Below are 23,322 nucleotides of genomic sequence, written 5' to 3'. Positions count from 1 at the left end.
AGGAGCTGAGGTGCACAGGAGGATTGTGGGAGGAGGGGGAGTGTGTGCTGTGTGCCCGCTATACAGGAATGGGATGCAGAGCTGACACTCCACCACCCAGTACACCATGATCTGTATACTGCTGGTGGCAGGACATGGCACCCTGCTGGAGAGCCACATAAAGGTCTTCTCTTGTTTCTCTGTTAGAGATTTTGCTTTTGCACTTTGTCCTCTCTGCTGGTCAGTACATTCATTGTTAGAGACCTTCCAGAAAACAAAAGTTTCTGAACTTTTTGCTTATGAAGTGCAGTTAGAGGATGCATCTGAGGGAAAGTGGGGGAGCTGGAGTGTATAGGTCTGTTATTACTGAGAGGACATGCTGAGACTTGTAGTGTTACGCTAATGTGTCCAAGGCTGTAAGACAAACACATTGCATATCTGTCTGTCACCCATTATATTGTTCTTGTGTCCCTGTCTCTCAGAATAAGTGTTAACCCCTTTTCAAAAGAAATATACCACCAGGATCAAAGATTGTATGCCGAGCACACATATATATTGGAGTGTGCCCCTCTGGCAGGATCTGCTCTTCTTTTAGCTTATTAGGCTCTGGTTTTTACAAAAATGCTTTTAAAATTATGTAAATGAGGCCAAGGGGCCATGGGCTCCATTAAAACCAGTTTCATCTGCATAATTGGGGATAGGAAGCTTAAAGGAAACCTACCACTTCTGAAGGTAGGTATGAGATGCAAACACCGGGCACCAGCTCAGGGTGAGCTGGTGCCGGTGCTTAGTCTCGTTAGTGTTAAAACCGCGGTATCGCGGTTTTAACACTTTTTAAACTTTATAGTAGAAACTGCTTCGGCGCCTGCGGCATTTCCAATGTAGGCGCGCGCACGATCGTGCGCACGCAGCGCCGAAGCAGTTTCTGCTAGAAAGTTTAAAAAGTGTTAAAACCGCGATACCGCGGTTTTAACACTAACGAGACTAAGCACCGGCACCAGCTCACCCTGAGCTGGTGCCCGGTGTTTGCATCTCATACCTACCTTCAGAAGTGGTAGGTTTCCTTTAAAGAAAAGCTGATCCTGCCAGAGGGGGCACACACCAACATGTCAGTGTGCTTGGTTTACAATCATTGATCTAGGTCAGGGGTAGGGAACCTATGGCTCTGGAGCCAGATATGGCTCTTTTGTTGGCTGCATCTGGCTCTCAGACAGATCTTTAATAAATAGTGATGGCTGCTGTGTGTCTCTTAGACTGATCACTGGACACAGGCAGCGATGTTACCGCTGCCTACTTTCTTTGTACAACCCTTGCGCCCAGTGGCGTAACTAGGAGAGTCAGGGTCCCATAGCAGATTTCTGCATGGGGCCCCCCTCCCGCTAAATAAATATTCATGCATACACACACGTTTATACAATCACACACATTTATACTCTTAAATACACCACACACATAACATTCTACACTCACTTTTATATACTCGTACACACATACATACGTATATACTCATATGCACAAGTTTATGTTCATATATATATATATATATATATTTATACAGTAACATATACAGTATATACAAACTCAAACTGTATATACATACAGTATATATACATCAAAGTTTCATACATACTATTTATATACATACATACAACACATTCTTTTACATATGGTATACACCCACTGTGTATAAAAACACCATATACACATACTGAATCTATATGCAGCATATACACACATACAGTATATATAGTGTATACACACAATGCATATACACACATATATACAGTATATACAGAAGATACACACATACACCATATACATATAAATATTTATATGCATGTGTCTACATACAGTTTATACACATACACACAGTATACACATACACACATACTGCATATACATGCAATATACAGGCGGGCCCCTACTTAAGGACACCCGACTTACAGACAACCCATAGTTACAGACAGACCCCTCTGACCTCTGGTGAAGCTTTCTGAATGCTTTACTATAGTCCCAGGCTGCAATAATCAGCTGTAAGGTGTCTGTAATGAAGCTTTATTGGTAATCCTTGGTCCCATTACAGCAAAAAATGTTTAAAATCCAATTGTCACTGGGGCCAAAATTTTTTTGTCTGGATCGACAATTATAAAATATACAGTTTCGACTTACATACAAATTCAACTTAAGAACAAACCTCCAGACCCTAACTTGTACGTAACCCGGGGACTGCCTGTATACACAAATACATACGGTATATACAGAATATACACACATACATACAGTATATACTGTACACACACATACAGCATATACACACACATACAACATATACACACATACATAAAGTATATACTGTACAGCACATACACACAGCACATACATATACATATATATATATATATATGGACTTACTTACATTTCCTGAAGACCGGCTGCTGTGCAGTGGGAGGCTGTGTCTTCGGGAAGCTGCGGAAGTATGCCGGCTGCGCGATCGCGGAAGCGGTAAGCCTGTCAGTCAACCAGGCGCAGATGGAGCGGAAGGTGTGGGCCGGCCAGGCAGCCGCGAATGGACTAGGCCCTGCGCAAAAGAAGTGGACCGGCCGGGGGGCCGTGAAGACACTAGGCTGCGGAAGGAGTAGGCTGGCCGTGCAGCCACACACAGACTGGGGCTGGCGAACGCGGCCGCGGAGAGAACAGGCGGGGCCAGCCTAGAAGAAGTGGCCATGCCATGCCGCCACTGCTGGTGCCGTCGGGGCGGTCGCGCTGAAAGAAGTGGGCGGGCTGAGTGGCCACAAATGAAGAGGCAAGTCGGTCGGCACACAGATGAAGTGGGCGGACAGAGGGACGGCACAGAGGCCCGTATTATTGTCCAAGGGCGGTCCCATCATCCCAGTAAGCATTTATAAGTTTTGTCTTGGCTGTTCATCCCGGGCCCCTGTGCTGCCCGGGCCCCGTAGAAAGCGCTACGGCTATTGTTACGCCACTGCTTGCGCCATCGCCTAAGCCTTGGTCAAAGAGAAGAGCATGGGAGCGATAAGGAGCTGGCTGCAGGTAGCGCTGGTAATTGAATATTCATTTTTTTTTTTTTTGCTGTGACTACCTATCTACTGGAGGGAATGTGCTGTGGCTACTTATCTACTTGGGGGTATGTGCTATGGCTACCTATCTACTGGGAGTATGTGCTGGGGCTACCTATCTACTGGGAGTATGTGCTGGGGCTACCTATCTACTGGGAGCATGTGCTGGGGCTACCTATCTACTGGGAGCATGTGCTGGGGCTACCTATCTACTGGGAGCATGTGCTGGGGCTACCTATCTACTGGGAGCATGTGCTGGGGCTACCTATCTACTGGGAGCATGTGCTGGGGCTACCTATCTACTGGGAGCATGTGCTGGGGCTACCTATCTACTGGGAGCATGTGCTGGGGCTACCTATCTACTGGGAGCATGTGCTGGGGCTACCCATCTACTGTCAGTATGTGCTGGGGCTACCTATGTACTGGGAGACATGTGGTGTGACTACCTCTCTCCTGGGAAGCATGTGTTGTGGCTACCTGTATACTGGGGGGGGGGCATGTGCTGTGGCTTTCTATTTACAGGGAGTATGTGCTGTAGCTACCCATCTACTTAGGGGTATGTGCTGGGACTACCTATTTACTGGGAGGCATGTGGTGGGTGTCGGGATTTGGAGTAGTGAACCCCCTGGACCACCGCGAACAATGATGTAAGCAAACACCTGGGACTGGAATCTAAGTGGCACCCGATCTTCACCAGAGCCCGCCACAAAGCAGGATGGTCTTGCTACAGCGTGGTACAACCAGGTCATTCAACAGGCGCGACTTGTCCACGGTGGCAGCCAGGGTCGAGGTACAGGATCACTAGGCAGTCTCGTGGTCCGTAACAGGCATACCGTCAAGGCAGGCGGCAATGATGCGAGGTTGGGGATGGAGCAAGAGGTCAGGACTGGCAGCGAAGGAGCCAAATCAGGAACAGCTCCGGGGTCACAATAGGAGGTCAACACTTGGGAAGGAAACACTGTGGAAAGCTTCCTCATAGGCATGAAGCACTAAGATCCGAATGCTGGGAGCTGTCGGTCTTTACAGGAACCCAGGAGTGGGCAGGCCAATCAGCGTCCCATTGGCCCTTTATGGCCCTGCTATCCGAGACCTAGATCGCAGGGGCCCCCGTGACACTGGGACTACCTATATACTGGGGGGCATGTGCATATGGTACAGCTCTCACGGAATAACATTTTAAAATATGTTGCGTTCAAAAAGGTTCCTGACCCCTGATCTAGGTGGTAAATGTCCTTTAAAGGAAACCTACCACCACGAATCTACATATAAAGGTAGATCGAGTGGTAGGTGGATATATAGGAAGTGAGGAATCCTCACGTACCCGCAATCTTTTAAAAACTAATATGCAGATTTTCTAAAGAGGCTGGTGGGGCATGGAGTGGCCGGAGCTGAGGCTACACCGCGCGGCTCCAGTAGCCTCATTGATCCTCCTGCCAGAAATCTTTGGTGCGCAGTTATGAGGAGCTGGCGCCCTCGTCCGTGAAGCATGCCATCTGCACATGCGGAGAACAGCAGGCCCGTGGCTGCGCAGTCACTGCTCTGAAGCTGGAGCTGCATAGCCACGGGCCTGCTGTTCTGCGCAAATATCCCTTTCTGTAAGCATTTGCATTACAATATAATTGTGTTTTTTAATTACATTTTTTTCTTAATTCTGATGTTTACCTCGCTGACATCATAGTGTGTGCCGATGCTGGCGCAAACACTAGAATGTCAGTGTGCGGCTGATGTCACAATAACTACGACGGACCGCGCGGGGACAGGGAGAGGGCGTGGGAAGGTGAGTACACTTTTTTTTTTTTTTTTCTTGACACGAGTATAAGCCAAGTTAGGGTTTTTCAGCTTACACACTACTTGAGTCCAATGAAGCCCTGCATATTTATGAGTTACTTGCATTGCCCTGCCTCCTTGTTCCTGATTGACAGGTCCTACCTCTACAGAACTGCTGCTATATGGAAAATTGAGAGTGAGCTCTGTTACATCATTGGCACTTCATGTCATGTGACCAGGATGACATCATCTAAGGTCCTGTTACATCTGCAACATCTACCCCATGTATGTTAGTGATGGGAAGTTCGGCTCTTCATTAGGATCCACTAACTGAAAAGAGCCGACTCTTCTGGCTCCTAAACGGCTCCCTATTAAATAAAATATAGGGAGACTCCATTCAGCGTCAGGGTTAGCTGTGAAGGGTTGGGGTTTACTGAGTTATCGGCTACCTGCCTGGAGCCAGCTAGTACACAGCAAATTTATTAGAAATATAGTGAGGGACGTATCGGGGGGAGGAGCAGGAGAACCCCCATTAAATGTCATATGTTCTCCTGCCTGGCCCGACCCTCTTTAATGCGTTTTTAAAGAAGCGGCATATCGGATCAGCTCTCAAAGTTCACTGAAAAGAATGACCCATCTCTTATGTATGTATTTGATCACATGAAATCGCTACAGGTTCCATGGAGGATGGGGAGAACTAGAGTTCCATGGCGGATAGGTAGGAGAAGAAGTCACTGCAGACATGCTGTGATTTCATGTGATCAGATATATGCATGGTGTACAGTTTGCTAATTTTGGGAGGCAAAATGACCTGTGATGATGTCTCCCTGGTCACATGACTTGCTGAGAAGAGGCATGGAACGTGGGATGGTGTAGATAGGAGGGGCAAACCGAGCAGGGCAAGCCTTCTCTGATGCCAGGGAATCTACCATAAAGTTGGTTTATGGGAATGTATGGGAAAAAGTTTTTATCTAAAAGAAGGGTAGGTGTTAATTAGTAGGGCTCTATAGGAACCTGTCACTAAATAATCACTTTTTATGTGCAAAATAGAATTGCATATGTACGAGGTGACTTCATTGGCAAAATACGGAGTGCAGCTCTGGAATATAACAGTTATGTAATTCTATGCCATGATATGGCATATTCAGCGATGAATGTATCTGCTTTTTCTCACTCTGTGGTGCAATATTAAGTGTAATCCAAGGAATTAAAAGGACATTTAATATTAATATTACACAAGTTTTCTCTGTTTTTACTAATCCGACTTAGAGTGACCAGAGCGGGTTGTACAGTTTTCTGGAGGATGTTCCCAAGGCTCTGCTTCCGGGTGTAGGGGGAAAGAAGATCCTGGATTACTGGTGGAAAGCTGTTAACACGTATGTTGTCTTCCTCAGTAATAGATGTCAATGTTTTATGGTGGGTAACAGAAAAACACTCCCTGGACAGAAAATAGAAAAAAGTCATGTATTGTCATCTCTTTGTCATCAAGTTCTCATTGATAAACTCCAGAACTCACAGATGGAAGGTCATGTGATCTCTATCTGTCCATGAACAATCACCCTGCCAGGACCTTATGATATTATTCATGAATATTGAATCAAGGTCATGGCAGGGTGATTGTTCATGGACAGATAAGATCACATGACCCTTATGATCATTTGTCTATACATCTTATCAAATTGTACTGAAGGGTTGCAGTGGATCGTTTCATTACATAGACTTTTTAGAGTATTATCACATTAATCAATATCACTATCATTATATGTTATATAGGTACATTTTATAGTGTGTCACTTATTACTTTTCTTTGATTTCAGGAGGCAGATTTTCAGTGAAGTGTACCTGGTGACAAATGCTGATAAGTATGATCACTTAATGCAATTTATTTTTCCTAACATCTTTCTTTTTTTTTCTTTTCCTTTACTGTAGTTTCTAAGGTGCAAATTGTAGCCTCAGCTCTGATTCCCATATTACAGGTCATACATTGAAATGTAGCTAGTGTAGTCATTTTGCACTTACAGTACCTACCATACTTACCCTGTACTCATTTTGTGTGACATACTTTAATTCCAGAGCTATACACACTATTTAGCTGGCCAGGCCCCTGTCTAGATTCATGACATTACTAATCTAGTACCGCTTCTGAGTTACGACCTGTTTTATACTCTAGAGCTGCAATCACTATTTTGCCAGTGCAGTCACTGTGTTACTTTACTTTTCTCATCCTTAGTTACATCCTGTATTATACTCCCAAGCTGCACTCACTATTCTACTGGTAAAGTCACTGTAGATAATTCAATGCAAGGTGAAATTCCAATATGCTCATCTTCTGGTGCACGGTCTCACGGAACTCCTTCCACTCCGCTAACCATAGACACTTTAAAGAAACGCTCATTATTTTGTGTAAAATGTAGGTATATTATTTATTAGTCCTGGATAAAAGCACTGCATATGTTCAACCATGCAAGTGAAAGATGCCATCTGATGGGTTTCAGACCTAAATCGGCTTGAATAATTGGTTGAATAATATTTCAGACCTAAATTGGTAAATTTAATCTATGATTAAAGACTGATTTTAGGTCTGGAATGTGTCAAATGGCATCCAGGACCAATAAAAAATACACCTATTTTACACGAACCCGTGAGTGTCGGTCTAAGTTGCTTTAAAGTGTCTAAAGTCACTGTACATACATTACTCATCTTTTTTTAAAAATCACAAGTTGAAACATTGTACACCAGAGCCACACAGTGGCTCCTCTGTGTTTTGAGAAAAATTCTACATGTGACTTGTACATTTTGTGTGTATATGCTCAGTCTCCATTACTCAACAGATACAAACACTATGAGCGTTGGGCAACAGCCAATGACTTCCCCGTTGACAATATCATTAATGATGGGACAACCACCTATGACACTAGGCTTGGAGCAGTTGCTGACCTGGAACTCGCAATATCCAGCAAGAAGTTGAATGATGATATCATGGTGGTCAGTGTCACTATCTTTTTATTAATAAAAGCCCAAATTTCCTAGATATAGATATTTCCTAGGCCTAGCTTCAATTATTGTCTGCATACAGCCACCACTAGGGGGACCTCTCAGATTATATATTTCAGTAAGATGTTGAGACATTGATTTAAAAAATTCCATTTTGAAATAATTTTCCACATTTCTTGAAAAGTTCTAGTACTATTTGCTTAATTTAGAATGTATATTCTAGTTTATCCCTTTGGTGCCATTCGTTTCACCCTTTCCGGCAAGCATTGGCCTTTATCTGAGAAAGGGTGGTGTGCAGTCAGCAGGCTCTTCACTTTGCCTTGATAATATTGTCCTTAATGTGGGTGACATGTTAGCAGTCATGTTATAGGTTTGTGTTCATTGTAAGTGGCCCCTTGCCTTACACTGAATTACCTGTTGTGCTTCTTCTACATTTTTCTTGCATAATTGTGCATTAGTTTACAATGATTCCTGTAGTGGTTTGCAATGCATATAAAGTGACCCTTGATATGGAAGCAGAGTCTCCAGGGTCCTTCTTTTCTAGAGTCCAGTGTTGTCCTTGGTAATCAGTGTTTTCTCCTAATTTTACAGATGAGCCTTGGAAATAGATTTATTTGGTGGCTGTCTCTTTAATATTTGCAGTGCGTGTTCTTTTTTGGACAGATGGAGGTGGCGGGTGCAGCTAAGGGGATATCATGGCTGAACATGTGATTGTCCAATCAAAGGTAGTTTAGAGATTAAGCAACGTCAGCCGTGGCTTTGCGCTCTTTCCCTGCATCGCCTTCACCTCGGTCCTTTGTAGATTGTGGAGATAACATTCGTCAGTAGATGCCAGTGCACACACCAATCACTGCTCTAGAATCCCAATTCATTATTCAGAATTCATGCACCTTCCAACACCGACACCGGAGGGAACAAGTTAATATTTATTCTCACATGTAATGTATCAATGTGCTGCTGATGGAGTTTAGTCCTTTAAATTCTTTATGTTGCTTGATATTTCTATTGTGTTACTTCCTTCAGATTGCGGCTGACATGTTGTGTGCTGACCAAAACTTTGACATGGCCCAAATGATTAAATTTTTTAGGCTAAAGGTAAAGTATTTTGTGTTTTGCTCTTTTTCTGCCCATATATTTGTTGTGACTGGGGACAGTTTTAAATTTTTGTGTTGAGATTGCAGTACAACCAGCGAGGATGAAAGAAGTTATTAGAGTATTAAAGAGAATCTGTCACGCAAATTAACCCATGCAAAATAAAGCCTTAAAGGGGACCTACCACCACGAATCTACCTATAAAGGTAGATCGGGTGGTAGGTGGATCAATAGGACGTGAGGATAGCCCTTTTAAGGGCTAATCCTCAGGTCCAAAACTGCTTTGTGAACTTATATTAAAGGTTTATGCTAATTTTGTTATGCGGCTACTGGGGCGTGGAGTAGCCGCAGCTGTGGCTACACAGCGCGGCTACTCCACGCAGCAGTAGCCACTTTACCCCTCCTACCCACAATCTTCAGCGCGCAGCTCCTTGCAGCTGCGCGCCCTCGTCCGGCGATCCTGCCGTCTGCGCAGGCGCAGAACAGCAGGCCCGCGCCTGTTCTGCGCATGCGCAGATGGCATGTTCGTCGGACGAGGGCGCACAGCTGCAAGGAGCTGCGCGCCGAAGATTGTGGGTAGGAGGGGTAAAGTGGCTACTGGGGCGTGGAGTAGCCGCGCCGTGTAGCCACAGCTGCGGCTACTCCGCGCCCCAGTAGCCGCATAACAAAATTAGCATAAACCTTTAATATAAGTTCACAGAACAGTGCGGGGACGTGAGGATTAGCCCTTAGAAGGGCTATCCTCACGTCCTATTGATCCACCTACCACCCGATCTACCTTTTATAGGTAGATTCGTGGTGGTAGGTTCCCTTTAAATGAAAACTATGATTAAAAAGCATTGCCCATATCCCTAAATGGTTCTTTCCCATGGCTGCAATGTTAAAAATCTAACTTAAATGTAAACGTATATGCAAATCACCTGGTGTGAGTCATTCACACTAGGTGAGTTATGCATATTAAAATTTAATTGCATTGCCCTGTCTCATTGTTCCTGATTGACAGGTCTAAATAATATGATATTCTTCTGTATGACACCTTGAGAGAGCTAAACCTTCACTAAAGACAGTTTGCAAAAGCCCATTACAGCTGCATTGCCTTTCTGTCTTTTCAAAAAATATATAATTGTATATAACAACTGACCTTGCACCCTGACATAATCCTCTGTTAAGGGGAATGAGCTTTGGTTTGGATGCATTTCAAAAAACAACACGTGACTTGTGTGTGCTGCTCACTCCTCAGCTCTCAGCCCCCACCTTGGTGCTCCTGTGCCCATGGAAACCAATCGGAGATCAGCTGTAATTTTATAAACAGCTGTGGGAAAATAAAACTTGGTCTGATTGGTTGCCATGGGCAACTAGAACAGTTCTGCTCTCAGACACTTCGGATTAATCATCTCCCCATAGACATAGTGACAGTCAGAGACAAATACAGAGACAGTCAGTCTGAGACGGAGACAATCAGGGACCGAGACGGTCAGAGACAGTTGGAGAAAACTGGAGTCAGAGGCACAGAGGCCGACATGGACAGAAATTGGAGAGAGAGATAGATAGATGCATGTAAAATATTTTTTGTAAACCCATTCTATTTTGTTACAGCTAAAAGCAGTTATTTAATATCCCAGGAAACGCCGGGAGCTACAGCTAGTATAACATAAGGTTGATTTATGGGGATGTAAGGGATACAATTTTTAGCTAAAAGAAGGGTGACTCGAAGACTCACTGCTGTGACATGTGACTACTGAAGTAGTTGGATTCCAGTGTGACTTCTAAAATTGAGGCGGTGTTTGTCTAAATGATAGAGATGATAATTCCACATGGGAGAAGTGAGGCTATGGCGGTGGATTTGTTCCTGTCTGGTGAACTCTGTCCTGGGGTGATAACCCTGATGCCCACAGAAATGGCTCTGAGTGCCCCCTCTGGCACCCGTTGTACACCATTGTACTATAACATGGCTGCCTGGAGCTGTTGTATCTCTCCTATACACACACAGGCTGCAGGGGGTGTGACCCCCAGCACCAGGAAGCACAACATTATACCTCACACCATTATACAGGCTGTCAGTCATGTGTACAGGAGTGTCTCATACACACACAGGCTGCAGGGGGCACCAGCAGCAGGAAGCACATGGAGGAGCCATTACACCATTATACCTCACATCATTATACAGACTGTCAGTCATGTGTATAGGAGTATCTCATACACACAGGCTGCAGGAGGCGCCAGCACCAGGAAGCACATGGAGGAGACATTGCACCATTATACCTCACATCATTATACAGACTGTCAGTCATGTGTATAGGAGTATCTCATACACACAGGCTGCAGGGGGTGCCAGTACCAGGAAGTACGTGGAGGAGACATTGCACCATTATACCTCACATCATTATACAGACTGTCAGTCATGTGTATAGGAGCTTTAGGACCTCATTGCTTAGGTTTACAGGCATGTAGAGGGACAATGAAGGGATAGAGGCAATGCTTTCTAATGCAGTTTATGAAAATATATTTAGTTTATGGGGTTAGTTTGCCTGACAGGTTCTCTTTAAGTAAACAAGTGTGCTTGTTGATGTTGTGGGGATGTCACATGTTACTGCTCAGTGTTACCAGAAGTTAATTTGGATTGGGGGGAAATTACGTCCTTGAGGTAGTTTTGATAAATGTGGAGGTATAGATGTTCTTCTCTGAATACACCTTGTATGATCTTATTTTATAGGGAGGTGAGCTGGCAATTTATTATGAGATGGAAGAAGGTGAAAGTGTATCTTCGCGTGGTATTGTAGAAGTGTGTCCAGAGAGCCACCGGTGAGTTCATTTATATACTATGGTAATAAACTTACAAGATTATTCTGGGTTGTCATTGACTTCAATGTAAAAGATAACGAAATGTCATCCATTACGGTCAGTTAGACATTATCCGTTATGAATCGTCATTTTTGCTGTCCAAAAATCGGGAAAATAAAGAATGACTGTCTAACAGATGGCAACGGATGACATTAAAATTGCATTGATTTCAAAGGGATTTTTAACGGATCTAATCAATTTACCTTTTTTTCATTTCTTTTTAACGGAAGATAGAAATGGAAATCTGAATGGTAGTGTGAGCTTAGCCTAACTATTTCTCACTATTGGTTGTCACCAAAAGTTTTTTTTTTCTTCTGTTACTTAAAAGAATAACACGTTTTTTTGAGAAGCCTCAGCATGGAGAAACCAGCTCAAGAATGGCTAGTGTGGTCTTCTACTGCTTCCAGAGGCAGACCCTGCTGACTCTTGAAACCTTTTTAAGCAACTTCCCTAAGACAGAAGATCGAGTGCTGGGGAGATATATGGTAATAATGCATGTTTTATATCTTTCTACTCTTTATGTATTGCTGCTAAGTAATATTGCATGTTCTCTCCTGATGAAGGAATGGCTGATAAACTCTGCAGCTGTCCCAGTGTATGGGATGAAACTACCTACTGGCTTTCAGCTTATCGGACAAGTGGTAAGTGTTTGCAGGATAGGCACCCACTGGAGCTGAGTAGCTGATGGGGTATATTGTTATACAAATTATTGTAATATTTATCATTTTGCAATATTGATCATTTTGTTATAACTTGGGTTTCTTCTATTTTAAGTGCACAGCATTGTTCATTATGTTGATGTCATAATGTATGTCATAGGGATTGCCAGATTACACCAAATGGCTGGCTCACTACTCTGCTGTAAAAAGTCAGCCACGGGTCAAGGCAATCACTTGCAGAGCATATGCACGGTAGGTATACAAAAGGAAAATATTCCTCCTTAGTAATTCATTATTGGGCATCTGTGTCTGCAATTACAGCACACATTAGTCATAAACTAAAAAAGCCCTACTTTTTATGCACCTTTTACTCATTTATTCAAAATACACCATTGAGTGTACTCATTTTTAACTTCCTCTATCAATTTTTCCTGAACTTGTCATTGGAGACCACCTGTTATGTCTCCCATTCACTGCACATACAGTATAAATCACACTCCTCCCACTGCTGTAATAAGTTAATACTTATGGTTTTATTATTATGTTTATTCATTTATCTAAAGTTAATTACACTATCTGTTTTCTCTTTTCCTCTTCCTCATCTTCAGAATAGGGATTATTGGAAACCCTTCAGATGGATATTATGGGAAGACCATTTCTATGACTATTTCCAACTTTTGGGCTGAGGTTACGATCTCTGAGAGCAAGAAGCTGGTAAAGTCTTCAAGGGAATCTCCTATCCCAGGGGATAATGGGTTTTTCAGTGGAATAATCTTGCCTTCATGCCTTTTTTTTTCAATGAGATAAAAGTGTATGGGCAAGAAATGAGTGGTCGCCTTGTGATCCCGGTCATCCTCTCATCCCCGTCATACTAACCATAAGAAGGTTTTTAGTTGAAATAAGCATTGGCTAAGTGCAAAATATGCAAATCTGCGCTTTATCAAAGTCTGAGGAATCAGTCCCATTATAAACCCCTGAGAGTAGTGATGACCTCTCAAGGGAATGGAGATGAGGAGTTGACATTGTTGCTTTGTTTCAGGGTTGAAGATCTGGGCTTGTAGTAGTGAAGTCCTCATTTGCCGATTGCTTTCAGCCTGGTTCAAAGCTTACGGCTTAAAGCGGCCTCAAAGTGTAATGAGCGTGAATGGCTTTTTACATGATGACAGAATTGTAATTAGCTTTAATGGCCTCTTCTCTTGCTCTACACGCCGCGTGTTACTTCTCTCTGAGCCACATTGATCACATGATTTATTGTCTTTTGAAAAATTCTAAACTATTCTGCAAGGCTGCAGGTTTTATCCATTTTTAAGTTCATAAACCTGGCATGTTACGTTTTTAAATTTTATTTTGTAGCTTATACAAAATTGTTGCAATTGTAGTCTGTTATATTCTTAAAGATCTTGAAATACTCTGCGCCGCTACAGTCCTTCTTTTATTCTATTAACCCTTTTGAATTCATGTGCTGTATGTGCTTGTCACATACAGCCTTTGTCCTTTTTTGATATCTTTGCAACCTTCTAGATGATCAGTAAGGTCTTACACTGAAAAACTCTGTGCTTCAACTAGTAAGGCTACATTCACATAACATTTTTTTGGCACATGTTTCTCGGCACCCTCCTATGCTGTTGATAATGCCATGTAATTTCTACAATTTCTGCTTAATTGAACAAGGTACTGGTACCCCACCCTTTAAATGACCCAACAGAGTTCGGAAGTTTGCTGGACCTACACTACATCAGCAGGAAAGAGGGGTGAGTTTGGGCATCAGGGTTGTAACTTGAAGGATTACAGAGGATGCTATTTGAATGATTGAATGATTTAAAAACGAACGATGCCATAGATAACCAATAGAGGAAGATTACCACAGGGACTGTGCCTGGATATACGAGTAAGTGTCCCAAGTTTATCCGGATGGATTTTAATGGTATATATATATATATATATATATATATATATATATATATATATATATATATAATATTTTTTTTTTTTTTTTTAATTTTAAGAGTCCAAACATTAATGATGATTTTAGGGATTTCAACAACTTTTACCTTCTCAAACCGCAGCATACAATTTTCTGTAGTGCCAAACATACATCGATAGCAGTATTTTAATTTGGAGATATCTATCAGGGGTATTGCAAGCAAAATAGTCCAACCTGTACAGCGGAGAGGCCTTTTGATCCGGTATTGGCGTGTGTATACACTACAATGTAGCGTAGCAACATTTCGGGGGACTCCCCTTTCTTCAGCATCAGATTCACATTAAATACAGTGAATGCTAAAATGTGAATTTTTCTATGTATGTTTCCATTTATAAATATTTTGCGTTCCTTCCCCTTCCTCTTCTATACACTGCCAGATACTTGGGAGGGCTACGACTGCTTCAAGCCACTTGCAAGAAGTTTTATCAGTATTGCTCTGAGAAGGGGTAAGTGTGGCAGATCCTTTATCCTTTTATTTGCCTCTTTTTCACTAAATTGTGATGTGAAAGCTATTTACAATTCTTCACAGCATCGCTTTGTCGAAGCAGAACTTCACCCTTAAATATAATGTGAATATTCCGCGTCAAGTGGTGAGTACAAACAATAAAACCAATGTCTTTCCCTACATTACTTTGTATAAGGCTGCATTCACAGTGCCGTATGGGGGACGTATATACGGCCGACCTATATACTGCATATATACGTCACCCATAAACGGCAATGGGCACTCGGGCACAAGTGCGGCACCGTACTGTTCTGTACCCCGGGAAAAGATAGGACATGTCCTATCTTTCCCCGGAATACGGTGCCATGCCACATGTTTTTCCTCTCCTTGGCACCGACGTGTGCCTGTCGTGCTACGGTACGGCAGGCACACGTTAATTTGAATGTAGCCTTAATCTGTGCTGCCAGTGAACCTGCAATTGGACGGAACATGCAAGCAGCGCACAGTTTTCAAATAATGATTAATTCAGTCCCAGTTGTAGCTTTATAAATATTCTATATATAATGGTACACTTTATGACTGCATCAAATTGTAAACTGAAAAATTTTGTTGTGATTTCCCTTTTGTTGTTTTACAGGGGTTAGCTGGAAGCAGGTAGGTGGGTTTTCTTTGTTTTGATTTTCATTTTTTAAAAATATATATATTATATATATATATATATATATTATACAGAGGTCGCATTAACGCTTCACCACGCGTCATAGACACGTGATGAGGCGCCATTACCCCCCAAAATAATTGCCATGCGTAAAGTTACGCTTGGCAATTATTCCCTGTAGCACGCAGGCTGAGCAGCTCGGTGCACGCTGCAAAAGAGGTAAATGTCTGTAGCGCCGGGCCGCTCAGCGGGACACGTGACACAGTGATCTGTGTCAGCAGCGCTCCGGAGCGAGAGCGCAGGCCCCGGGTGACCTGTGGACAGCGGGGCTTCTGCTCCCTGTCCTGCTCCAACTCTACCTGCCCCCGCTGCCTGCGTTTATGTGATCCCGACGGGACTTAAGAGCAAGGCTGGGTGAGAGTGTGCGGTGTGGAGTGTGGTGTGCGCAGTGTATTACCGAAATTTTCATACTCCTCTTTGGGTAAAAATACTCCTCAAAAAATTTTTTTTTTTTTTCTTGTGTTGGCAGTACTATAGTAGTTGTATGCTTACGGGACAGTATTATAATATTCTTGTACACAGGTAGCAGTATTATAGTAATCTTTTACAAAGGGACAATATTATAGTAGTTTTTTTATTGTACATAAGGACAGTATTATAGGAGTTGTTAAATTCTTGCACATAGCAGTTATATACTAATTATTTTCTTGTTTTATATAAGCAATATTAAAGTAATTATATTTGTGTACATAGGGACAGTATTAGGGTAATTGTATCTTTGTACATGGTGGACAGTATGACCGTGGTTATATTCTTGTATATAGGAACAGTATGGTTAGTAGTACAGACGGTCCCCTACTTAAGGACACACGACTTATAGACGGACCCCTTTGCCCACTGTGTCCTCTGGTGAAGCTCTCTGGATGCTTTACTATAGTCCCAGACCCCAATGATCATGTAATTAAGCTTTATAATAATCCTTGGTCCAAATACAGCAAAAAATTTTGAAACTCCAATTGTCACTGGGGCAAAAATACATTTTTTGGGATCTACAATTATAAAATATACAGTTTCGACTTACATACAAATTCAACTAAAGAACAAACCTATGGAACCTATCTTGTATGTAACCCAGGGACTGCCTTTAGTTCTATATTCTTTTACATAGGGAGCAGTAATATAGTAGTTGCTGTATTTTCTTTACATTGGGAGCTGTGTTATAGTATATTGTACTTTAAAGGGGTATTCCTACAAAGGCAAGATTCTTAAATATATTCAGGATAACAAAATAACACATTCTCTAATTCACTGTTCACAAAATATGAGTAAGAACTAAGATGCTATAGTCCAAAACGTGCCACCGCTTCACTTTTTTTTTGCTTAGTGTGTTGTATGTCTGTGCCCGTGTTATCTGCAACAAGCATGTTTTTATGTTGTTTATTAAAGTTGGCGTTTTAACATTCTACTTGGAATGCTGCAACCTGCTCCAATTTGTTTTGAACCGTAAACTTAGATCTACTGCTAGTGCAACACCGTGCAAGGCCAGATTCATGACTTGCGCCTTTTTTAAAAGTTGCAAAATTACTCCAGCCTTCCGCTGGTGTATGTGCTTGCTTCTTTTGGTGCATTTAGCACCTTTATTTGTTCCTTTTTGAAAGAAAAATCATCCCAGACACATATAGAGCATAACAACATTTATTAAAGGGCCAAAGCCACATTAATGAATTTGATGGGCAGTGGAGCTTCAAAGACAGACATAGAACTGTCCCACGGAGCCGCCTAATGATAAATCTCCCCCAAGGTGTTTATCCGCAGCACAGGGAGGCATATAGTAGAGTTGACTCTGTGTGTATTATAGGTGAGTTAGCAAAGTTGAGTGTCCTTGTATTTTATATCCATCTTATCATCTCTCTATCTTTTTCTGTGTCAGATGCTAATAAAATGTTTAGTAGCTAAATTAAAGTCTAAGTAAAACCTGAACCATGATGATCTAAGCACATTGTCATCACACAGCACTAGGGGAACCATGAAGTGTCTGGTTAGAGAGTCCCCGTCTACAATCTGGAATTTTACACTGACCATTAGGAGCTAAAAGTGATAGGAGCTAAAAATGCATTAAAACTGAGTAAAATTGTAAAGCAAAGGGTTAAAATTATCTTCTTTTTGTGTAAACATCACTAGGGGATTAACATTTTAGAATTTTCTTTCATGGGCAAACCCCTTTAAGGAGCAGTATTATAGTGGTTATATTCTTGTACATAGGGGGCAGTATTATAGTGGTTATGTTCTTTTACATAGGGTGCAGTATTATAGTAGTTATCTTCTTGTACACAAGGGGGAGTATTATAGTAGTTATATTCTTGTACATAGGAGACAGTATTTTAGTAGTTATATTCTTGTACATAGGGGCAGTATTTTAGTAGTTATATTCTTGTACATAGGTAACAGTATTATAGTAGTTATATTCTTGTGCATAGGGGGCAGTATTATAGTAATATTGTACATAGGGGCAGTATTATAGTAGTTATATTCTTATACATAAGGGGCAGTATTATAGTAATATTGTACATAGGGGGCAGTATTATAGTAGTTATATTCTTATACATAGGGGGCAGTATTATAGTAGTTATATTCTTATACATAAGGGGCAGTATTATAGTAGTTATATTCTTGTGCATAGGGGGCAGTATTATAGTAATATTGTACATAGGGGGCAGTATTATAGTACAGGCGGTCCCCTACTTAAGGACACCCGACTTACAGACAACCCATAGTTACAGACAGACCCCTCTGCCCACTGTGACCTCTGGTGAAGCTCTCTGGATGCTTTAAAATAGTCCCAGACTGCAATAATCAGCTTAAAATTGTCTGCAATGAAGCTTTATTGATAATGCTTGGTCCTATTACAGCAAAAAAATTTGAAACTCCAATTGTCACTGGGGCAAAAAAAAAAATTGTCGGGAACTACAATGATAAAATATACAGTTTCGACTTACATACAAATTCAACTTAAGAACAAACCTACAGTCCCTATCTTGTATGTAACCCGGGGACTGCCTGTAGTTATATTCTTATACATAAGGGGCAGTATTATAGTAGTTATATTCTTATACATAAAGGGCAGTATTATAGTGGTTATGTTCTTGTACAATGGCATAGTATTATATATAATAGTTATATTCTTTCTCTGTATCAGCTTTGATAATACTTGAAATTTTCTGTGATTCACGGTCTAATGATTTCTTAGAACATGATTTTTTACATTTATTGTTTCTCTTTTCTGTAATTGACTCTCAGATTGAGAACTGTTTACTTTCTCCCAAATTTTCCTGCTTCTGATGTTCATAGTAATTTCTTATTTCTATGTAAAATCATCTGATTCATTTTTTTTTCTTCTTTACAATTTGAGAAACTTTTTTCCCATTTGCTGTGTAAATGAAGCAGTGGCCGCCGGTCGCCGCTCCTCTCCCCTGCACATTATGAGGGAGTTTATGGCTGCTGTAGATGGAGGATTATAAATTGGTGTTTATCATACAATACGTCGTCTTGCTGCAGAAATGTGCTGCGCAGTCACCGCAGTTCTGGCTCTCCGGCCCCTTCACTGTGTGTTCAGAGCTGCACAGAGTAATTTACGGGCACTTCTCCAAATGGCAGCAACACATTCATGAGCGCTCTCACTGTCAAAGGGTATTTAATTTTAATAGTGCGCAGATTGAATCATTTCCGGGGACGGATGGAAGCAGTTACTTAAAATGCGCTGCCTGCAACATCCTATCTCCAGCAAATGACACCTGTTACTTGTATTCAGATATGAATTCTATTATCTAGTGGAATATTTTAACTTTGTCTTGCAGTGCCATCGTATCAGCAACTCTGAAATGTCTCATGAAATTCTACAATCTAAAAGATGATGTAAGTGACTTTAGGTGCCAGTCTCACACATAAGCTTAGATACATGGACAGGGGCTGAACGCCAAGTACCGCACATGATTAGCTTAGATACACAGACCTATGTGACCTTATCAAACATGTTGGTTATGAATATTAACCTTTTTGTCAGAACATGTTCTTTTTTTACTTTCTGGCTTAGGATCTCCCAAAATCGTTCCAACCAAATTTTATCCTCGATGTTGAGAAAGAAGAACTATTTATAACAGCCGGACTTCAGGACCGAGTAGTTCAGGTGCAGATCTATGCATGCAAGGAAAATCTTTACTTGTCTGTAAAACATGGTTGTTACTTCTAACTTGGTATTGCCAAGTCTGGTATACAGTTATAGATGTTCTCTGCAGTGTAGAGCAATGTGGGGAGTCTTGAGTTATGCAGTGTCTAATAATGTATATGTAATGTCTATAATAGAGGTAAATGTGTTTTGTTTATATTAAGGTTTATGAGGGTCTTATCTTTATGGACTTCAGCAGATCTATTATGGAGGAGCAGGGTTACGGTGAGTGACCTCTGTATATGTCACAGCACCAGTCTTCTACAATTCTGTCCATTTTGCCTTATACTGCCCCTCCAGTCACGACTACAAAGTACTGCACTTTGCTGCGGTTTGAACTTGTGTTGGTTGTACTTTACCTTTGGACTGGTCATTGCATCCATTTGTGTGTCATATTATGTGTTTTCTCTACTGCAGTTTCTATAAACTTGAACCATGTTTCTGTATCTTTCCCAGGGAATTATATTCCCATGGATGGCAGCTGTACACCCCCATTCTGGCTTGCGTATCTGCGAGATCCAAGTGACTCTGGAGTAATTCACAATAACGTCCGCCAACGTTGGTTGAATGGTGAGAATACAAACAGATCTAGAGTCCCTATTGTCGAATCCTTTCCAGTGGTGCAGTCTGCGGAGCTATGGATCTAATCCTCCATTCATATTTCTTCTGCAGGTGACCCAGAGGTAATTGAGGCCATGACAATATTTGCTGAGCTGACAGATAAGGCAAAGTAAGATTTGGGCAGTGTTATCCCAATTTACCCCCATATTGTTGATCATTGTACAGTATATGTTTTTTTTTTTTACATTAGCGCAGAGATTTGCATTGTTGATGGAGGTGAAACTTTTGTTCTTCCAGGTTGGCCATAGAGGAGAAGAACTGGAAAGAGCTAGGAGAGTTAATGAACAGGAATCTATCACTAAGAAGGTAACCAATGACTAGCAGTGATTCGATACGGCTGGTGTCATTTTATAAAATGCCTTGTTCCTGATTTTTAACAGTTTTAGACACTTTTGTTTACTACATAAATGAATTGTGGATTGATGGACTTTGGTGTTTTATCAGCAATGCAGACTAAGTAAATGTGTACATTCAGTATTGTATTTTATCAGATCAGACATTGAAGACCAGTGTTGTTATGCATTCTTTTATTACGGAGTGATATATTATTGTCTTATAGATCCATATTCACTGATGCATGTCTGGGTCCTGGAAACCTAAGGATGATAGAAATTGCACAACAGGTATTTCCACCTAGAAATAGATGGAACTGAAGTAGATAATTGGGATTTCTCTCATATGCATTTGCAGGACTTTGACACCACCTTGTGGCGAGGAGCATTACAAGCATTAATGCTGTTTTGGACTTTTTTGCAGCATGGGTGCCCTGTGAAGTTACCAGGGAGTGGTGGGGCAGTGATCGGTTTCTGTGTTGACCCCCAAAAGATGGTATGTTGTGTATATAAGGTGACTGTCTAGCGTAGTTTGTTAGAATTCACCTCTGCTGTTCTTAACTGAGCCTTTTCTCTTCCTCAAGGTTGAATTAAAGAAATCCTATCAGGAAGCGGGTTTTGTGTTTTGCCCAGTTGTTCCTTATTGTCCAAAAAATGCTGGAAAAATACACTGGGGCTCCTGTGTCTAAAAGTTAAATCATTATACATTTGTTTTATTTCTTTATAGTCGAAAAATACATCAACAATGAGATTTTTGTAGGAAAAGCTTGAATCGATTTTCATGACATAGTAAGGTAATTTTATACAATAAAGATAATTATTTTATGAAAATCTTGTGCAACTGTAATAATCTCATAAAGTCTATTAGGTCCTCATTTATCAGAATGATCTGTTGCCCATGGTTACAAACTATTAGCTTTCATTTTGGAAAAATTTTTACTGTTGGACAGTTTTCATCAATCAGCTATATATGTATGTGTTGGTTTGTGTGACCATCAATATGGCTTCTATTTCCCACTGAACTCGGCACCCAGCTACGATTAAAGCGGCACCCAGCTACGATTAAAGGTATAACATTTTCCAATCTACTTTTCAGTGGCGTAACTACCGCCGTAGCAGCCGTAGCGGTTGCTACGGGGCCCGTGATCTCCCTGTCATCTCCCTGGCACGCCCGCTCATCTTAATAACCCGCCCGCTACCTCTCTGACCCGCCCGCTCATCTTAATAACCCGCCCGCTACCTCTCTGACCCGCCCGTTAATATCCCTGCAGGGAAGCACTGCTTACACTCCTACCGCGCCCCCACCCCCCGCTCTCGTCCACCCCACCTCCCCCCTGCTCGCGCCCCCCCCCCCCCTGCCGTCTGAATGGCACCTGAACGGTAAGTAATAGTATATACAGATGTATTTATCTGTGTGTATATATGTATGCATAAACTGTGTGTATATATGTATGTACTGTATATATACTGTGTGTATATATGCATAAACAGTATATATGTTTATATATTCTGTGTGTATTCATGTATATACTGTGTATATGTGTATATACTGTTTATATATGCATATTCTGTGTGTATTTATGTATATACTGTATATATGTATATACTGTGTATATGTTTTAATACTATGTATATGTGTATATATGCATCTACAGTATATTTATGTATATATATGTATATACTGTGTATAAATGCATAGAAGCAGGTACTGTATTTATATAAGCTTATATATGTGCACATTTAAATATTTATGATGTATGTGTGTTTTTGTATATGGTAAGTATGTATGCTGTATATACTGAATGTGTGTTTATTTGCTGTATGTGTGTATATTCTGTATGTATATGCAGCATGTGTGTATATGGTGTTTTATCCTGCATGTATGTGTATATATGGTCAGTGTATACTGTACGTGTGTGTATATTTATATATGTGTATATGTATATAATGTGTATACTGTATGTGGGTATATACTGTTATATTCTTGTACATAGGGGACAGTATATACTGAATGGGTTTGTATATGCTCTGTGTATTAGTGTATAAATGTATATCAGTGTATAAATCTGTGTAATTGTATAAATATGTCTGTATAAGGGAACATTCACAAGAACGTATGGGGGACGTATATCTGGCTGCAAATTTGCTGCCGGATATACTTCCCCCATAAGCTTCTATACCACCTGGGCTCGGTACGGTGAGCACAACGAGTACTCACTGTTTCTAGTAAAAGAGATAGAGCCTGCTCTATCTTTGACTGTAAGAACAGCCATTCTCTATGGAAAGGGCTGGGGTGAGCCGCGACCACCTCTTCTCCTCTCCAGTGCGCCAGACGTGTGCTTGATAGATATATATATATATATATATATATATATATATATGTATATATATATATATATATATATATATATATATATGTATATATATATATATATATGTATATATATATATATATATATATATATATATATATATATATATATATATATATATATATATATATATATATATATAGCCCCATGCAGAAATCTGCTATGGGGCCCAGCCTATCCTAGTTACACCCCTGCTACTTTTTGTATCAATTATTCAGTTTTCTAGATCTTTTCTCGCTGTCATGCCATGGGAAGCTCCATTGTTTACTTCCTGTAGAT

General features: G+C 41.1%; 1 protein-coding gene across 1 annotated transcript; it reads left to right on the top strand.

Moving 5' to 3' along the window:
* On the top strand, positions 1–21,487 carry LOC140135316 (uncharacterized). The gene is made up of 23 exons (XM_072156638.1): positions 1–163; positions 6,093–6,199; positions 6,641–6,685; positions 7,655–7,808; positions 8,841–8,912; positions 11,623–11,711; positions 12,079–12,235; positions 12,314–12,391; positions 12,570–12,661; positions 13,018–13,123; positions 14,081–14,160; positions 14,771–14,839; positions 14,923–14,983; positions 15,476–15,492; positions 19,351–19,408; positions 19,587–19,679; positions 19,883–19,943; positions 20,175–20,288; positions 20,391–20,448; positions 20,577–20,645; positions 20,899–20,962; positions 21,096–21,167; positions 21,256–21,487. The coding sequence occupies exons 1-23, from the start codon at positions 107–109 to the stop codon at positions 21,358–21,360; spliced, it is 1,878 nt and encodes a 625-aa protein (XP_072012739.1). The 5' UTR covers positions 1–106; the 3' UTR covers positions 21,361–21,487.
* The last annotated feature ends 1,835 nt before the right edge of the window (positions 21,488–23,322 follow it).

This window comes from Engystomops pustulosus, chromosome 6, assembly GCF_040894005.1.
Source record: "Engystomops pustulosus chromosome 6, aEngPut4.maternal, whole genome shotgun sequence".
NCBI classification, from domain to species: domain Eukaryota; kingdom Metazoa; phylum Chordata; class Amphibia; order Anura; family Leptodactylidae; genus Engystomops; species Engystomops pustulosus.
Note: the sequence above shows the minus strand (reverse complement) of the source record. Positions and strands in the feature narration are given on the sequence as shown.